We start from the raw sequence: 20636 nt of genomic DNA on the forward strand, positions 1-20636 counted from the left end.
CGTATCCAGAACCCCCACATTTTTTTAATGCATTTCCCTGAGTACAACTATCCACAGTTTCTGCCTAATAGCATAATTCCCCATTCACCAATTAAATACTTTCCCATACCATCTACTTCTTTCCTGTCCAAGGATATAGTAAATGTCAGGGAGTTGTGGTCTCTGTCTTCATAATGCTCTTCCACAAAGAGATCTGACACCTGACGAGGTTCATTGCCTGGCACCAAATCCAATATGGCCATTCCTCTAGTCAGCCTGTCTACATAGTATCAAGAGTCCTTCCTGGATACATCTAACAAATTTGTCCCCATGACATTTTTGCACCTTTCCAAAACATGCTTCCTGTCTGTTCCTCAGGGTCACTTTTGCTATTTCACTTTACTACAAATGAAATGGAAAGCATACTATATATACACGAGGGAGAAAGAGAGAACAATTTACATGTAGATTTGCTTTATTTCAGTGAATTCATAGTCAATCAATTATACCATCCCATTTATTCTCAACCAAGTACAGTGGACTCTGGTTAACTGGAAGACACCAGGACCTGTGCATTTTGGCCCAATTAAGTGGCTGCCCCAAAATAGCTGTTTTCATGGAAATAGTTAATAAGGTATAACAAAGACAAACTACTGTTTAGCAACACACATAAAATACCGGAAAAACTCAGCAAGTCAGGCCGCATCTATGGAAAAGAGTGAACAGTTGACTTTTCAGGCTGAGACTCTTCTTCAGGACTGAGAGAAGGGGGAAGTTGTCTGAATTAAATGGTGAGGGGAGGGGAAAGAGGCTAGCTGGCTGGGTGGGAAAGGTCAGGAGCTGAAGAAAGAAAGAATCTGATAGTTGAGGAGAGTGGACAGTCGGCAAAAGGAAGGAGAAAACTGTTGAGGGTGAGAACCAGTTTTGCCACACGGAGGAGATATAACTGAGTAACAAATTACGTATTTAAATAGAAATACAAAACAAATTGGAACACTAACAATACCATTATAGTACTATAAAACTGTACTTCCTAACAGTTATTGACAGAGGAATTCATCCAGTGTTCGCTGCTGTTTTCTTTTGGTTGATTTTAAATGAACCAAATCAGCACAGTCACGTAGTGTAGACAATGAAATGCCTTCGTACAAAGCTTTCAAAAACTGCATCCTCCAAATCTTCATTTTCATTGCAAAATTCAAAATGATTGTTGAAGTAGTGAAATGGTTTAATTTTTACTCCCAGCCGTTCCTAGCATATCCAAGCCTGAATGCTTGAAACCGCAGTCAACAAAAAATTCTGAATTGTCTTACTGCTTATTTCTCACCAATCATCCGTGACAAAATTCACTATTCTTTTAACCAAAACACTTAACTTACACTATTTAAAAACTGTTCACTCTGAGCGTGGTGTAGTATCTAACAGCCACACAAGTGCACACAACTGACACTAGTTAGAAACTTTGGCAAGTCTCCTGTCCCAATTAAAGTGGTATAGTGCCCCAAATAAATGTGAAGAATCCTGGCTATTTTCTCAATTCTTCTTTTGTTCTTTAAGATTTGTCCCAAATAGACGATGAAGGCTAATTAACCGATGGCCTAATAATCAGAATCCACTGTATATACTGATTTCATAAAGAGTGGAAAAGAGAAGCACATACAGATCTAGTTTTTAAACTATTCAGAAATCATACTTTCTTAAACATGCTACCCAAAAACTTTTATCTTTTAAAATGTTCTGAATGAATGGCACAGGTGAACTATTTTTGTGCTTATAAAGGTTATAGCAAATCATAGCACTGATGGGAGCTATTTATCTTGATGTCTGATAGACATTCAAATTTATAACAAATGCCGGAAGCACTTAGCAGACCAAGAAACATCTGGGAAAGTGAAGCGGGGTTAATGTTTCAAGTCAATGACTTTCAATGGAACTGAAAAGGAGGTAAGATAAGCAAGAGTTAAGTTTCAGGCAGATTGCTTTAATGTTTCCCCCTTTTCAGTCTCTAACTGAAGTTTCCAAAAGTAATTGTTCAACTAGTCTTCACCCTGTCAGTGGCATCACCCACTCTCTCTCCCTTCCTCCTTTTGCAATTTAACATATACTTCCCTTCTCAGAATTCCAGTTCTGATTAGAGGTTTTTGACCTGAAATATTGATTCCTCACAGACGCATCCACAATTTTCTACCTTTGTTTCAGATTTCCAGAATCTGCAGATTTCTACTACAATCAATTTGAAACTATTCCCAGTCCCCTAACTTGTATGAAATGTGTATGTTTATTCTAGATGTGTAAAAAGCCTTGGTGATCCTCATTCAGACTATTACTCTCTCCTATTCCTCCCTCCTAGAACGTAATTAAGCTAAGTGTGATGGAAACCCAAGAAAACAAATACCTTTTACTCATGATGAGCGCAGCCTCAATTGTGAAAGCTGACACCATCCCTTCCATGCATTTTATGTTGCTATCTGCTCTTCCTAGATAAGGCCATGACAAATCTTAATACTGAGAAGCACAGGATTTCTTCCGGATTGAGAAACCACATTCGACCCCAACTTTAGTAGTGCATGTTTTTAAATAAAGATTACATTTTAAGTGTCCACATGGTACATAACCAACTTAGAACCAATGAAATCTTAACATTTTATATATATGTTGAACTGTGTGGGCACGTGGCCAAGTGGTTAAGGCATTGGACTAGCGACCTGAAGGTCGTGAGTTCGAGCCCCAGCCGAGGGAACGTGTTGAACAAGGCACTTAATCACACATTGCTCTGTGACGACACCGGTCTTCCTTTGGACAACATTAGTGTTGTGGAGAGGGGAGACTTGCAGCATGGGCAACTGCGGGTCTTCCATACAACCTTGCCCAGGCCTGCGCCCTGGAGAGTGAAGACTTTCCAGGCGCAGATCCATGGTCTCGCAAGACTAACGGATGCCTTATGTTGAGCTAGAGCACAACTTAAGTCCTTACATAAATTATACAAATACAAGACAAATCCAATTTGATCTAATAAAACACATAATAGATGTTACAGAAAAATATACTACAGAAAAATGTCAATCATTATATTTCCACTTGTTTTTCAACTTTTTCTTTATCTTCCTGACCTTTTCCACGCTCACACTTTTATGAAAACTTTTTTACCTCCTTTACAGAGCTTCCTGCAACTACAAGAACCTCAGCAAAACTAATCTCACTTCAGACATAAACTGGGTAAAGGCTCCACAACTTCTTAGAGGAATTACAGGTTCAAAGTCCTCTTGCCTCATCTAATATCCCTTCTGTAGAGGCAGAAAAGTTTCCAAGTCAGTGACTGAGAGCTGGTCTGCTGCTTGTTAAACATGACATGTACCAGGTGCCATTCACTGAGCATCCTAACACAAGGATGACAGTAGGAGAGGACATTTTTCATAAGTTGCTCCCAAGTATTTGCTGAGTAGAAAATAGTTTGTTCATTTACCTATACTAAGAAAGCTACAGCAAAATTACAACAATACTTCAATAAGAACTAAATGCTTTACTTTTAACAGGCTGGATTTTGTCAGATAATCATAGCACAATTGTCTCATTTCTTGCCATTATCCTTTTAACACAACAATTCTGAGATTTCCAAACAAGAGTTTTCAACACAAATTCTATGACTTTCTGACTCTGCACAATATTCAACTGGTGAAACTAGGGCTGAACAGCATACACCAACCATAGAATCCTATGTCTCTGAGAAAACAGTGCACCCACAGAAAGATGAAGCAGGATGTAAAGATTGAGAGAATGAGCACGTAGCACTTGATGTCAGTAGTGAACTTGGATGCCCAGAGCCTGGAGGAACCAGGCTACAGCACTAGCTGTTGCACCACTCTGCCACCTTAATTGGTGCCAATTTTAGTATATTACCTAATAAATATGGCATTTGCACCATTAAGAATTAAATAGCCAAACACAAAGTACATGTACAACTGATATGTTCATACTATCAGAGTCTGTAACTGCTAAAAAAAAATCATTTTTGTTAAGATATAATAGAGAAATCAACTTCTAATCCTGTTGCCATATGTTCTTTCATAATACCGAAAAGCATCTAAAAGCTTGAGAAGCTCATTGTGGCCAAATTACAAAATAACAATTTTCTCTTTCACTCCCTCTGAATGCAACTTTCTTTCCTGAGAGTGTGAGAACACAGTAGTGAGGAGATCTGTACAGCAGCCTGAGAATTTGAAAACCACATCAGAAAGTAGATCTGACCATTTTAAAGGAGAGGTTCCTGTTGCCAGGTTTATCAGAATGATGGAAATCTTTCTTCACCATAGATAAACTACTTAATTTTGTTTCTCCCATTTTGTATCATAAAGTACTTTCAACCCAGCAGGAGCATGCAGCTAGAAGTGGCTTTCGTGCAGTACATACCAAAGAGGTTGAAATCTAGTAGGGGAAGGAGCACAATCAGAAGTAACAACCTCAAAAGGGGGCACTTTGACATCAAACAGATGCTATAGAGGAAACCGTACAAAATACAAAAAGCTCAAAGTTCATGCATTATCAAAGTCACCATATACTGCCCTGAGATTCAGTCTTTTTGTGGGAATTCACAGGACCAACAAATCAACCAATGTGCAAAAGACAACAAACTGAACAAATACAACAAGAAAAATAAACAGAATATTAATAACAAATAAATAAGCAATAAATATTGAGAACATGAGATGAAGAGTCCATGAAAGTGACTCCATAAGTTGGGGGAGCAGTTCAGTGTTAGGGTGAGTGAAGTTATCCTCTCTGGTTCAAAAGCCTGATGAGAAGTAATACCTGTTCCTGCACATGATGGTATGGATCCTGAGGCTCCTGTACCATATTCTTCATGACCGCAGTGAGAAAAGGGCACCATCTGGATGATGGGGGCCTGTGATGATGAATGCTGTTTTCCTGTGACAGTACTCCTTGTAGATGTGCTCAGTGGTGTGGAGGGCTTTACCCATAATGGACTGGGCTGTATCCACTACTTTTTGTAGGCTTTTCCATTCAAGGGCATTGGAGTTTCCATACCAGGCTTTGATGTAACCAGTCAGTATACTCTCCACCTTGCATCTATAGAAGTTTGACAAAGTTTCAGATAACATGCCGAATCTTTGCCTTCTAAGAAAGTGGAGGTGCTGCTGTGCCTTCTTTGTAATGGCAGTTATGTGCTGGACCCAAGACAGATCCTCTGAAACGTAAATGCAAAAGCTGCTAACTCTTTTCTACCTCTGATCCCCATGGGCCTCCGGTTTCTACCTGCTGTAGTCAATAATCAGTTCTTTGGATTTGCAGACATTGAGTGAGGGGTGGTTGCTGTGGTACCATTCCACCAGATTTTCAATACTCCCTCTTATATGCTGATTCATCACCACCAGTGCAAAGAGAGTAGAGCAGAGGGCTAAGCACACAGCCTTGTGGTGAACCTGTGCTGAAGGTGATTGCGGAGGAGATGTTGCCAATCTGAACTGACTCAGGTCTCCAAGTGAGGAAATTGAAGATCTAATTGAATGAGAAGGTACTGAGGCAGAGTCTTGAAGCTTATTGATTAGTTTTGAGGAGATTTTATGCTGAACTATAGTCAATGAAGAGTATCCTGATATAGGCACCTTCACTGTCCATATGTCCTAGGGTTGAGTGAAGAGCCAATGAAATGGCATCTTCTGTCAACTTGTGACGGTAGTGAAACTGGAGCAGAACCAAGTCACTCCTCAGGCAGGAGTTTATGTTTCATCACCAACTTCTCAAAGCACCTCATCCCCGTCGATGTAAGTGGACGATAGTCATTGAGGCAGATTACTACCTGTATATGATGTGCCACAGAAACCCAAATAACATAAGGACAAGCAATGAAAGCTCATTTAGGATGGCTATGAGAACATAGTTTCACAATGAATCTCCAGCAAATATGATGGTAAAACTTTCAATGAACAATTAGAATGAGTACAGTAGGTATTCTAGGTTGGGCAGTTTAGTAGGAGTGTGATCATGTGCCATTATAAGTGACCACTGTGATCATATAAAATATAAAGGAATGGACAAAATCAGACATTCTATGAATGGACTATCAACATGGATAGGATTGTGACCAAGTACAGGAATATCTAGGGTGCTCTGACCAAGGAGGAGGTGCGAAACTGAAGTCATACTTTTACATTATGCCTTTCATATCCCTTTTAGATCACCCCAAGTACTTCACAACTAACTAATGTAATGCTTAAAATGAGGACATTGCTATCATTTAGGTAATGCAAGAGTCAATTTGCAGAGGAATTCAACAGGATCATGACCAGAAAGCCTACTTTTAGGAGTGTTGCTTACTTAGCCACATCTTCAGATAACTCGCTCTTCTACAAAATAGTACCTTTCATAAAGATACAAGAAAGAGACGTATTTTAAAACCTAATCCAGCAATTACACTTCGAGAAGGCGGCATTACCTGAATACTGTACTGAAGATGCAGCCCAGACTTTTTTTGTGATTGTGCCTCCGGAATGAAACTAAACCCCATAAACTGGCCCAAGAGTCAGGAGGACGATCATTTGGCCAGCAACTGAGAATCATATCTGAGACAGCAGAGGGAAACGGGACAGGGCTTGATGGGAAGTCGGGAGTATAATTAGGGGTAAAGAGACTGTGAGTTCATCCATGGGATGAACAGATCAGATAGAAAATCAGTTCAGTATACTAAGCAGCAGCTCAACGATATTAGAACAGGCCGTTATTTTCAAAGAGAAATCCAGTGTATTATGAAAGGAATCCCTTGGATTATAGTGTTGGTAATGAGGGAGCAACCTTATTTCGTAGCAAGTGCAGGCGGACGGGCCGGCGACAGGCACACGGTCACGTCAATGGGTGCCGGCCGGGCCAGATGAGCCGAGTATCGGGAGAGCGGACCCTGCAATTCCCGGTGATACGGCACATGCCCTCAGCCGGTTCGCAACAGATTGCAAGTCGGGCGCCAGCCTTCCTGCTGGCGGCAGGAACATCGCCGGGCACAGGCAGGAGCTTGGTAGCAACGATGGCCGGACTCGGGGTTTCAGTCAGCTGGCCGCAGCCGGAGCCCCAGGCCCACTCCCCTTCGCCGCCCGTCACCACACGCTTCTCACCTCACTCACACTCGACACATCCATTTTCTGCCACGATTTTCCCCAGCTGCACAAACGGCATCCTAGCCCCACCGCCAGGCGCATCCGCCGCTCATGGTGCAGCGGCCAGGCAAGAGAGCAACTCCCTCCCCTCGCAAAGGCACAGCCCGCCCCTCACAACATGGCCGCCGCTGAGTCGTTCGTTTAGCGTCTGTCCTTCAGAACATGGCCGCCGCTAACACTCCCCGCCCTTTACAACATGGCCACCGCATGCCCGTCTCTCACAACATGGCGCTGCCGGACCAACTGCTTGTCCCTCACAACATGGCCACCGTCGGGGGCTTCCGCTTTTCCCTTCACAACATGGCAACCGTTGACTGTGGTGTCAGTACGTCCGCAGACCCTGACGTTTCAGTCGCGCGGCCCGGATGAAGTAGGGACATGCGCGGTGGCATTTTGCCGGCTGATGCACTTCCTTACCGGCGCTTGAACTCGGGTGAACCCGCGTCCGCCTCGGAGTATGTACATCAGATTGTCTACAAACGTGCTGCATCTCAGAATCAGGTTTATTATCACCGGCATGTGTCGTGAAGCAGCCGTTCAATGCAGTACATAACATAGAAGAACAAATAATAATTAAGTAAGTAAAACAATTAACCTACAGCACAATACAGGCTATTCGGACCACAGTGCTGTGCCAAATATGTACTTTGAATACGTATTTTGAATAGATTAAAAATAGTGCAAAAACAGAATCTATATTGAAAAAGTGAGGTACTGTCCAAGGGTTCAATGTCCATTTAGGAATCGGATGGCAGAGGGGAAGAAGCTGTTCCTGAATCGCTGAGTGTGTGCCTTCAGGCTTCTGTACCTCGTACCTGATGGTAACGGTGAGAAAAGGGCATGCCCTGGGTGCTGGACGTCCTGAATAATGGACGCTGCCTTTCTGAGACACCGCTCTTTCAAGGTATCCTGGGTACTTTGTAGGCTAGTGCCCAAGATGGAGTGTAGGTAGCTACCCTTGGCTGAATGAGGGATTGAAACATGGGTTTTGCATCAGAGGCTCCTTTGGCTTTGTTTTGGTTATGGGGATAACTGTTGCTCTTTTTTTTTATTTTTGGAGTTAATGCTGCTCCTTTCAGACAGCAGCAGCTAACTTAATGCATGGAAAAAGAGAGGCAGTAGATGCTGGAATCTGGAGCAATAGTCAATTGGAGAACTCACCGAGTTGAACAGCATTTGTGCGGGGAAAGGAATCATTGATATTTCAGGTTAAAACTCTGCGTCAGGGTGATGATTCCTCTCTTCCTACAGTTGAACATGCCGAATTCCTCCAGCAGATTGTTTGTTGCTGCAATAAATGAAAAAAAGACTGGAAAATTTTAGCAAGTCGGGTAGCATCTGTGGGGACTGAAACAAAGTTTCACCCAAGGCAAACTTTATCTGATGCTCTGCTACCCGGATACAAACCAAACCAAGTGAAGGGTTTTACCCAAAATGTTGGCTATCCATTCCACTCCGTGGATGTAGCCTGACTGATTAACTTCTGGAGAAGATCGTGTCGACCTACACATCCACCGATGTTGTGGTTCAATTTTGTTGCTTTTTAGATTCATAAGAATGCTTTTGGAGACAGTGTGGGGAGTTAGGGGTTAGGTTATGGGATGACAGGGAGTTGTAGGTCAGGACTATTAAATGAAGAAACTGGGCACTCCAAGTCAGAGTGCTCCGCGGTGGAATATCAATCATTCTGGAGGTCCGTTAGGCAGGCGCTGAGAAGACCAGCAATCCCCAAGTCAGCATCTCTCCGTGCTGGGTCAAAAGTCTGTACGGGCAGCGAATCCTGGGAGTCACAAGGGTTGGTGAATCACCCTCCAGGTCAATGTGAAGGTCAAACCCATGATCAGCAGGTCCTGGAGCTGTTACCCAGTTGTTGGTGAAGTCCAGGGGTCAAAGTCCCAGAGCGTGGCGAGTCTGGAAGTAGAATCCCGAATGGCAACGAGTGAAGCTAGACGCCCAAAGGGCTCATGGGGGACCTGGTCACCAGAACTGGGGGTCCATGCAAATCAGGAAGTCAAGGTCTGGAGGTCAAACCCAGGATCTGCGAGACCTGTGGATAAGTCCAAATTTGGCCTGATATTTGTGAGTCTGAGAGCCCTGAAGGCAGTTTGTCCTAGGATTAGAGGCCTGTCTGTATGGGTGGAGGAGAGGGTGGGAAAGGGACTATTTTGCACTGCTGTTGTTGTTGCTTTGTGCAGTTCTTTCCTCCCCATTCCAATAGGCAGAACGGGACATTGTAAGGGAGCTCAAGGGGATGTTGGTGTGCATCATGGCAGACAAAAACAAACGAGGTGGAATGCAGGTCAACAGGAACTCGAGGGTGCTGTACGCCAAGATGGGAGGTAGGAATAGGTGTAAAGTAATTGAATTTACTGAGGAGGGTGGAATGCTGTAGAGAGACAACCAGGAGTGAAATCACCTGGCACTCATAACGCCTGCCCATACACCAACTCAGCCACGGACGACTGCAGGTCCTCATTTGAAGCTGTTCAGAGCCCCAGCAGGACCCATGGGAGACGATCATGCCAACACTCATCGGTCAGGGGAGCCCTCAGAGCAGCCTTTAAGGATTGGCGAGACTGCTCGCTTAGGCCATTGGACTGCTTGTGATATGCTGTGTGTGATGTAGCCTAACACCGAGGTTCTGGGCCATCGCAGCCCAGAGGTCTGATATGAATTGGGAACCGCAGTCAGAGGAACTATCAGATGGGGTGTCAAACCAGGCAACTCAGGTGCTGATGAATGCCTGAACCATATCTGCAGCCATCACTGATGCTCGAGGGATGACCTCTCTCCACCTGGTGGTACGGTCCACCATGGTAAGGAGGTGCATGTAACCATGGGAGGGGGGAAGAGAACCATCAAGGTCCACATTGACATGGTCAAACCGTCACTCAATGACCTCAAAAGGTGCCAATGGTGCCTGAACATGAGGGTTAATTTTTCCCCACTGGCACTTCACACAGGCTGCAGTCTAATCACACACATTGTTTCTGAGGCCTTGCCATACAGACTAGTGCAACCAGTTTCTGTGATGCGAGAGGCCACCTATGGAGTTGACAACAGTTTGCGGAAACAATGGGGCAAAGGTGTCTGGTTAAGACGTTGCACAAGAGAGAAACCCCAGCTTCCCCGAACTTAATGTCAGCCAACTGCAGACCCGTGATTGCTGTTCAGTAAGCCTGGATCTCTGGGTCAGTAACTTGGTTGGCTGCCGTGCCACCATAGTCAACCCCTATGTGTATGGGCTCAATGGCTCACTGTGACAGGCAATCAGCTATGGCATTATTTTTCCCCTTGAAATGTTGTATATCCGTCGTGAGCTCGGATATGCAGTCTAGGTGGTGTTGCTGCCGTGCAGACCAAGGGTCCAATATCTTGGCCATCACAAACGTGATGAAATGGCGACCCTCGAGAAGAAATCAAAAATGGTGGACAGCCAGAGACAGAGATGCTCATGGTCAAATGTGCTGCACTTCCTTTCAGGGGGATGGAGCTGAAGAAGCAAGTGGCTGCCATTCACCTTCGACCAACGGTTCACGTACAGCACCCACAGCGCAGTCTGAGGCGTTGGTAGTGGCGGCTATGGGTGCATTCACGTACAGCACCCACAGCGCAGTCTGAGGCGTTGGTAGTGGCGGCTATGGGTGCATTCACGTACAGCACCCACAGCGCAGTCTGAGGCATCGGTAGTGGCGGCTATGGGTGCACTCACGTACAGCACCCTCAGCGCAGTCTGAGGCGTCAGTAGTGACGGCTATTGGGTGCACTCACGTACAGCACCCACAGCGCAGTCTGAGGCGTCAGTAGTGACGGCTATTGGGTGCACTCACGTACAGCACCCACAGCACAGTCTGAGGCGTCAGTAGTGGTGGCTATGGGTGCATTCACGTACAGCACCCACACGACAGTCTGAGTCGTCAGTAGTGATGGCTATGGGTACAATGGGGAGTAGGCGTGCCCATAGGGTCACATTAGAAAGAGCTTGTATCATCAGGTTCCCTGGTCATTTTCGCTGACCAGTCAAGCACATAACTCGGGGTCTTGACTTTAAGCACACTGTACAGGGGGAGGATGAGTTCAGAAGTTCGTGGCATGAAGCGGTGATAGAAATTTACCATACCTAAAAACTTCTGTAATTTTTTTGTAGTGTGAGGCATTGGGAAATTGCTAATAGTAGCTAGTTTTGATGAGAGAGGTTTTGCACCTTCTGCAGAGATACGATGGCTTAGAGAATCAATGGTTGTCAACCCAAACTGGCATTTAGCAGGGTTAATAATCAACTCGCATTGGCTTAGGCACTCTCAAAGTGAGTGGAGATGAGATATGTGTTCAGATTTGGATGCACTGGCAACAAATATGTCATCCAGGTAAACAAAAGGAAAATCTAAGTCTTTTAATACAGAGTCAGTCAGCCATTAGAAAGCATGTCTGTATTTTTCAGTCCAAACGGCATGCGCAGAAACTCAAAAAGCCCGAACGTGGTTATCACAGCTGCTTTGGGAACGTCCTCCGAACGTACAGGCATCTGATGGTAGCCCCTAACTAGACTGACTTTGGAAAAATATAACTTTCCAGCTAAATGTACCAAAAGCTCTTGGATGTGTGGGATTAGGTAATGATCAGGGGTGGTGGCCTTGTTAAGGTGTCAGTGATCGCCACATGGGCGGCAACCACCATTGGATTTAGGGGCCACATGGAGGGGTGAAGCCGAGGAGCTGTTTGACTGGAGTCTTTCCATGTTGGCAAACTCAGCCTCTGCGGGTGCCAACTTCTCTGGGCCCAGTCTACGTGCGTGGGCCAATTGTGGGAATGTAGTGCTCAATCCAATGTTTTGTGACTGTCGTGGAGAATGTAGGCTCGGTGAGTTCTGGGAATTCACCCAATAGTTGAGTAAACTCACATGTGGTAGTGCAAGTGCTTGACAGAGTCGTTGTGGGGAACTTACTGGTGGAATAGGGTAATGACCCAAAGACCTTGACTTCCACAAGCCAGCAGTTCTTAAGATCGACTAATAGTCCTTGGGCACACAGGACATCTGCACCAAGCAGAGATCTAGCCCCTTTAGCCAGGACAAAGTCCCGTGTGGAACATCGCCCACTGAGGAAGAGTGTCACCCATCATATCCTGTTGATCTAGCTACTGCTGGCTGCCTCCAGCAAGCTTTTGTTGCTCTTTGCCTTGTCATCAATAGGCGATGCAGGCAGCACACTCACTTGAGCACCTGTGTCACACAAGAAGCGTCTCCCTGAAAGGGTGTCCATAATGAATAGCAGATAACCCTGACAGCTGGAATCCATGGTGTTCACAGACCTCTGATGTCCCGATGCTCTGGCACTGTCGAAGTTGCAAGGCAGTCAGCACTTCCCAGCATCTATACCAAAGGGAGCATGATAAAAACTCAAACCCATCGTCAGTTTCGCAGCCACGGAGGGCCTTGCCAGCCAGGCTTACTGAGGCAGGAAAAGGAGGAGGAATGATGCACCACTGCCCAGCTGAACATAGACTATCAGCCAATTTAGCAAGCTCCCTGTAGTCCTTCCTGGATGCATTAGAGCGGGCTATGCAAACTTAACCAAGAGTATGCTGCATGAAGAGTTCTTTAAAAATAAAACGAGGATGGTGATTTCCTGGGAGAGACCGTATGTGGTCTATTAGCTCCGAAAGCCTAGCCTTGCCAGGGCTAGGTAAGGAGAGCGACTGTTTGGCACACTCAGACTCCGGCAGTGCAAAAGTCTGTAAAAGGTGAGTTTTCAGTGATCAGTATTTGTCGTGTTCAGGCGGGTGTTCAAGCAGACTCACCACTCTCGCAGCTGTGGAGTTGCTGAGTGACGCTACCACATAGAAATACTTAGTGTCGGTGGTGATTTCTCACAGCGCAAATTGTGCTTCGTCTTGTACAAACCAAAGAACAGACTTTTTATCCCAAAACTCTGGCAGTTTCAAAGTGACTGCGTTGGCTGACATGTTCAATAACTCTGAAATCATCCTAGAGTGTCGAGGTCACCAATGTATGTTTTTGTAAATGAAACAAAGTGATGCGTTTTATGTTTAATGAAACCACTATCATAATTTATGGAACTCCATAACCTAAACACAAAATCGTGCTAAAAATCTTTATGTAGAACATCAACACATCAATCAACCTCAAAGTGAAACCCCAACTCAATATCTGTGATTGTGAATTATGTACATTTCTCCCAGTGACATTGCCCTACACTACTTCCCTTCAACCATTTGCTCTTGAACCAACAGGCATACCCCTAATCACCACTATAGTTTAGCAACACTATAACCACTCTCATCACCTTCTACTAAAATATTCTTGTAAAAACTGTGTATGATTTATGTTTGTTTTTTTTATGAATGTTGATGTGATGTGCCTGTGATGCTGCTGTAACTAAGTTTATCATTGCATCTGTATATGGGGCGTCAGGGATGGGTAGCACCTCTGGTGGGGGAACATGTCACATCCTTTTCAAGGTGGTTAGTCCACCTTTGGTCCCCACCTGGCACTCAGCTGTCACCTGAGGCTCCCCGTAGCTGTTTGCATGCGACAGCGGCCACACCCTGGGCAACGGCTTCGACAAGCCGGCTAAACCAGGTGAGGGTAGCCGACGGGTCTCAAACCCTCGGTGAGATAGGGAGTTGTCTATCCCAGCATGTGAAGACAGACTCCGGCGGATTGAGCGGACGAGACCAATGGAAGGTCCAGCAGTCAAGAAGGCGGTCTCTGCAAGCGTCGTGGAACGTGTAGAGCAGGACAAGACACAGAAGACATCCTGGTCATCCACTGCGCCTCATCCCATCTCCAGCTGTCTCGACTCTGCCTTGCCACCGGATCCAGAGGGGAATTGGGAAGAGAGAGTGAGGCTGACGCTGCGCAACTCTCCCTCACTTAAATGCAAATCACGCACTGGCCTCAGCACCATCATCACTAATGGTGTTGAGGTCCTCATTGACGTCGACAATGGATGAATAGTATAGATGGACAGTACTTGTGCATATGACAATAAATTCAACTTTCGCTTACCCTCATTACCTTAACAACCTTAATGTTTAGTGAGGATGGTTGAGTCTGCGATGAGACTGGCTGTGTCTACAACCCTCGGCAGCTTCTTGCAATCTTGTGCATTGAAATCTCCAAATTGGGCAGTGATACAACCAGTCAGAATGTTCTCCACTGTACATCCATAGAAATTTGCAAGTCTTTGATGACAAACCAAATCTTCTCAACTTCCTAACAAAGTGGAGTTGCTGATGTACCTTCTTCATGATTGCATCAATGTTTTCAACGCTGGATAGGTCCTCTGAGATGTTGACACCCGGGAACTTAAAGCTGCATATGCTTTCCACTGCTGTTCCTTCAGTGAGACTGCTGCTTGCTCTCACAACCTGTCCTGGGAACTGTGCACCAGAACAACAAATCGTGCTGTGAATGTGCAGATGTTAACATTATGTCAGTGTGAGTGTGATAAGGAGGAGATGGCTTAGACTGGTGTCATTGTGTTTATGGGTGTGATCATTATCACCGGATTTCACAGTCCCTCTGGTGAAAAATGAAAACAAAACACCTGATGCTTGTAGCAAAGTAACCGTTGCTGAAACTAGTGTTAAGAGATTTCAGGCTTCTGTACCTCCTGCCCAATAGTATCAGCAAGATTGTGGGGGATGTTTGATGATAGACACTGATACTTTCACTAGTGCACGAGGATGTGTCCACTACTCTCTGAAGCCTCTCTGTTGGAATTAGCGTAGCAGGCCATGATGCAATCAGTCAGTATACTTTCAAAAGTTGCGACCCAAGTTGTGATACTTAAGGTCACAAAGAGGTTTAGGAGAAGTAGCATAATGTAAAAGAGGCAGGGGTTGTGTTAATAAGACATTACTAGAAGGAGATTAAATCTGTTACAGGAGCACCCTGCCTTGAAATAAAAATAGGGAATACTGACATCTGATGGAAGCTGAGCAAAATGATCAACAGATTGATGTTTGATGGATAGTGAAATTCAGTTTTTGTGAAAGTGCATCTGAATATTTGCCTACCTCCTATGAGAACTGGTCATTACGAAGTGTTTGCTGTTCGTTTTCAGTTGCCAGTCAATATTACATTGGGAGATGGCAGATATGAACACTTTATAGACTTGACTATTAATCACCAAGTCTCCAAATCTGTGTCACTGTACCTCCCTCTGCAACTGGATACTCAACTCCCTCATTGGGAGACCACTGACAGTATGGATCAGTGATAACATCTCCTTCTCACTGACGCAATATCCACCACACTGCACACAGTTCTCTCTCACGTGGACAACAAAGACACTTATGCCAGAATCCTGTACATTGATTTCAGTTCAGCGTTCAATACCATCATCCCGCAGAGACTAGTGGAGAAGCTGTCGTTGCTTGGCCTTAGCACTGCCATGTGTCGCTGGATTCTGGATTTCTTGACAGAGAGACCACAGTCAGTCCGTGTTGGCAGGAATATCTCTGACTCCATCACACTGAGCACTGGATCCCCACAAGGCTGTGTGCTTAGCCCATTGTTGTTTACACTGCTAACACATGACTGTGCAGCCAGATTCAAGGAGAACCTGATCATTAAATTTGCTGATGATACCACAGTGGTGGGGCTCATCAGCAAAAAATGATGAAACAATGTACAGGGAGGAGGTCAAACACCCAGAGAGCTGGTGCAGGGATAACAACTTGATGCTTAATCTCACAAAAACCAAGGAGATGATCGTTGATTTCAGAAAGTCTCAGCCTGAGCACACACCCCTCAGCATCAGCGGCTCCACAGTGGAGAGAGTGGAAAACATCAAGTTCCTTGGGGTGCAGATCTCGGACAATCTCACCTGGTCCAGGAACACCACTGGGATTGTGAGACGGGCCCAGCAGAGATTGCACTTTCTGAGGAAGCTTAAACAAGCATCACTCCCCACTAACACCTTAACTACATTCTACAGAGGCGTGGTTGAGAGTGTGCTGACCTTCAGCATCACAACCTGGTACTCCAGCTGCAGTGCTGTTGACAAAAAGGCCTTGCAGAGGGTGGTTAGGGGAGCAGGGAAGGTTATTGGGGTCTCCCTACCTTCTGTCCAAGACCTCTTTCAGAGTCGATGCCTCCAGAAGACGCAGTACATCATTAAAGACCCCTCACACCCTCTCCATGAACTATTTGTTCTTCCGCCATCAGGCAAACGTTACAGGAGCATCAAAACTAAAATCAAAAGGCTACTAAACAGCTTCCTCCCACAGGCAGTCAGACTGCTAAATAGCTGCGCTACCTGACTCTGCTTTGGACACTTTTAACTTGCACTGAACACTTATAACTTGATTTTAACTGACATGTGGCTGTTGTGTTTTACTATTTATTGTTATGTTTATTATTTAGTGTTGCGTTTGTTATGTTATGATTGCACTGCTCCTGGGAAATGCTGTCTCATTCTGCCCTGCAGAGCTGATGTACGGTTAGAATGACAATAAAACTTTTTGAATCTTTGAATCTTTGAAACACAGGCATGCCTCAATAATGTGTGCTTTGTCCACTGCTTCACTCTCTCTGCACTCATGACTGTATTGCTAGGCACAGCTCAAATGTCATCAATATATTCACAGATAACACCACTGTTGTTGGTAAAAGCTCAGATGGTGAGGAGAAGGCATATAGATGTGAGATAGATCAGCTGGCCGAATGGTGTCACAACAACCTCACACTCACTGTCACTAATTGATTGTGAGCTTCAGGAAGGGGAAGTCACAGGAACATGCACCTCATAGGGGGTGGGGGCAGTTAGCAGTGGTGAGCAGCTTCAAGTTACTGGTGTTAACATCTGTCCTGGACCTAGCATATTATTGAATCACAAAGATGACATACCCCTGGCTCTACTTTGTTAGGAATTTGAGGAGATTTGGTACGTTCCCAAAGATTCTTGCAGATATCTATAGATGTATAGAAAGAGAATATTCTGACTGGTTGCACCACAGCCTGGTATGGAGGCTCCAATGCAGAGGATTGCAGGAGGCTACAGAAGGTTATAGGTTCAGCCAGCTCTGTCAGGACTACAACACTCACCACCACTGATGACATCTTCTAGAGGCAGTAGCATCCAGATATGCTTCTTCTCGTTACTACCATCAGGGAAGAGGTACAGGAGCCTGAAGATGCATACTCAGTGCTTCAGAAACAGTTTCTTCCCCTCTTGCTATCAGATTTTTGAATAGCCAATGAACCCATGAAAATTACCTTACTGATTTTTGCATTTTTTATTTATTTTATAGTTTATAGTAATTTGATGTTTTGGCAATATACTGTTGCTGCAAACCAACAAATTTCACATCATATAAGATCGCGATAACAAACCTGACTATGATTCTGATTGAATGCTCTGGTGTATGGCAAATCTTACAAGGTATTTTTTTAAACTGTTAATTACAGATGTTGGTACATTGTCTTTACCCAAACAGCGCTGTTGACTGCTAAAGGGAATCAGAGTTGAGGAAACTCCGTTATGGTGGTTGGTGCTAGAGCTATTGATCTTTTAAAAATTATTTTAATCTTAACAGTGGGAAATTGTTCATTGCAGCCAGTCTAAATAGATGTAAAAGTCAACAGCATTATTGAATAACTTATTTATTTCAATATTACACTTCTGCCCCATTGTGTGAAATGTTGTCATGGTAGGTGAGGGCAGTGAAGTTAACCCTTTCCACTCAGTATTCCTGTTCTGCATACCAGAGAATGGAGTTTTCAGTTGGGTACACAGGGATTAACCTTGACAAAACATGCCAGTCCAACAAATGGGTTTGTTTTGGTTTGAAATGAAAAAAAAACACAAAAATATCACAATGTATTGGGATATATTGGTGTGGAAGATCTGGCAAGGCAATTGTTAAATTAATGTACAGGCACTGAGAGTTTACAAATAGTGTGCAGTCAGCCCATGCAAGGGCATGGGACTGCAGCGATTTGTCATGCCAAGGCAAAACAAGGATCATACAAAGGATTCTAGGGTGAAATTCACTATTGGTTAGTTATTTTATTAATTGTTAAGTATTATTGGCCTTTAACACATAGATTCTATAGGTTACATGTATTATTGTAGTGTGATTGGGTAAGATTGCCAATTAGACAATATCTGTATCGAACTTGTCAATTTCTGTATAAAAATGACACATCTTTGTTTCAATTTAGAACAGTTTGCTGACAGGGTTATGCTGTTCCTCTTCTGCAAGTGCAATTGAGGAATGAGTTCAAATTTTCAGAGTTCATTTAATCATTGAAAACAATGGGGCATTTTTGGGATTAAGTTCACCAATGGATCGTAGTCTAATCTGAACTTTAAACCAAGAGTTCTGTAAAGAATGAAGTAACAATGGGCATACTTTTGATTGGAGTTCTATACACTTGTCAATGAAAGCTGAATGTTGTCATGTATTGGGTGGTGCTTGCGGCGTGGTGCTGGGAAACTGAGATGGGCGTGGGTAGGTGGGATTGGAAGCAACAAATTAAGGAACACATCCCATAAGTACTTCAGAGGGAGCAAGCAAGAGAGATTTGTTAGTGACTTTCTTGCACAAGATAATTAAGGAACATAATAAGGAGGAGGAGAAGGGGAGACTTAAGTGGTACAGAGAGGGCATAAAGGATGTGACCAGAATGGTAATTTTTAGACTATTAAATAAAGCATGGCAGAAAAATAATAATGTGTTTCTACCGTAGTACGTACATCAGACCTGATCTATGCATCAGAGTATGAAATAAGAGATACCAATTGGCTACCATGAGGAATTTGGTAATGGACATAGCTGGTTTGCTTCCAATGTCATTGGTATGGTAACCAAACAAAGGGATACTTTAGGTTTGAGATGAGATCCCAAACCAAGAAGACTGTAATGACACAGGGAAGGTGATATTAAAAGCACCTTCTCATCTCGGATTGATTAAGCTGTAACCCATTCCAGGACTCAATGCAATGAAATTTAGATTTTCCTACTCAATCATAATACACTCAGTAGCCACCTTTTTTTTTAGATATAGGAGGTACCTAACATCTGTCATTACGGTAAGAAGATGAGACCTGTACATAACATTCTAGGTGTGGTCTCAGCAGGGCCTACAGAATTGTAATAACATTACATTACTCTTGCAGTAAGTTCTCTTGCAATAGACACCGGTACGGCAGTTAACCTCTGAACTGCTTGCTGCATGTCTGTTAACTTTCAGTAATTTATACAGAAGATGACCCAGGTATCTCTGATTATCAACATTTCTCAGTCAGTTACCTTCCAAAGATATACTTAGATTTTCTAACAAAGTGTATGACACTAAGTCCCTCATTCAGTTACAGTGGAGTAGAGGGAACTACAGAGGCGTAACAGAGCAGCTAGCCAAAGGTGATTGGAAGGGTACACTTGTAGGGAGGATGGTAGAACAGCAATAACTGGAATATCTGGGAGCAATTTGAAAGGTGCAGGATAAATACATCCCAAGGAAGAAGTATTTCAAGGGAAAGATGAGACAATTAAGGCTGACAAGGGAAGTCAAAGACAGAGAGCATATATTTTTAAAAATGGGAAGCTACAAGATTGGGAAGCTTTTAAAAAACAACAGAGGGCAACTAAAAAGCAATAAGGGGAGAAAAGATGAAATATGAAGGTAAGCAAGCCAATAATATAAAAGAGGATACCAAAAGTGAGAGTAGGAATGCGATGAGGTGGAGGATAAATGTGTGGCTGAGGGATTGGAGCAGGGGGCAGGGATTCAAGTTTTTGGATAATTGGGACCTCTTTTGGCGCAGGTGTGACCTGTACAAAAAGGACAGGTTACACTTGAATCCGAGGGGGACCAATATCCTGGCAGGAAGATTAGCGAGGGCTACTGAGGTGACTTTAAACTAGAATGGTTGGGGGGTGGGAATCAAATTAAAGAGGCTAGACGAGAGGAGGTTAGTTCACAACAGGGGGATGGGAACGAGTGCAGAGAGACAGAGGGGTGTAAAGTGAGGGTGGAAGCAAAAAGTACTAAGGAGAAAAGTAAAAGTGGCAGGCCGACAAATCCAGGGCAAGCATTAAAAAGGGCCACTTTTCAACATAATTGTATAAGGGCTAAGAGAGTTGTAAAAGAGCACCTGAAGGCTTTGTGTGTCAATGCAAGGAGCATTCGTAATAAGGTGGATGAATTGAAAGTGCAGATTGTTATTAATGATTATGATATAGTTGGGATCACAGAGACATGGCTCCAGGGTGACCAAGGATGGGAGCTCAACATTCAGGGACATTCAATATTCAGGAGGGATAGACATGAAAGAAAAGGAGGTGGGGTGGCGTTGCTGGTTAAAGATGAGATTAACGCAATAGAAAGGAAGGACATAAGCCGGGAAGATGTGGAATCGATATGGGTAGAGCTGCGTAACACTAAGGGGCAGAAAACGCTGGTGGGAGTTGTGTACAGGCCACCTAACAGTAGTAGTGAGGTCGGAGATGGTATTAAAC

At 44.1% G+C, this 20636-nt stretch overlaps 1 protein-coding gene and 1 long non-coding RNA gene across 2 annotated transcripts in view; one reads left to right on the top strand and one right to left on the bottom strand.

The window, feature by feature from the left end:
• Nucleotides 1-7230, bottom strand: part of rps6kal (ribosomal protein S6 kinase a, like) — a 171032-nt gene extending 163802 nt beyond the window's left edge. Inside the window, exon 1 of the mRNA XM_063060455.1 lies at nucleotides 7101-7230. Within this exon, the coding sequence (XP_062916525.1) occupies nucleotides 7101-7184 (84 nt within the window). The 5' untranslated portion in view covers nucleotides 7185-7230. The remainder of the gene's footprint in view (nucleotides 1-7100) is intronic.
• A 340-nt stretch (nucleotides 7231-7570) lies between these two features.
• The window catches only part of LOC134352887 (uncharacterized), a 57972-nt gene continuing 44906 nt past the window's right edge, over nucleotides 7571-20636 (top strand). The window contains exon 1 of the long non-coding RNA XR_010019494.1: nucleotides 7571-7719. This is a non-coding gene — a long non-coding RNA (uncharacterized LOC134352887). The remainder of the gene's footprint in view (nucleotides 7720-20636) is intronic.

The sequence above is a fragment of the Mobula hypostoma genome, chromosome 10 (genome assembly GCF_963921235.1).
Source record: "Mobula hypostoma chromosome 10, sMobHyp1.1, whole genome shotgun sequence".
In the NCBI taxonomy this organism is placed as follows: Eukaryota; Metazoa; Chordata; class Chondrichthyes; order Myliobatiformes; family Myliobatidae; genus Mobula; species Mobula hypostoma.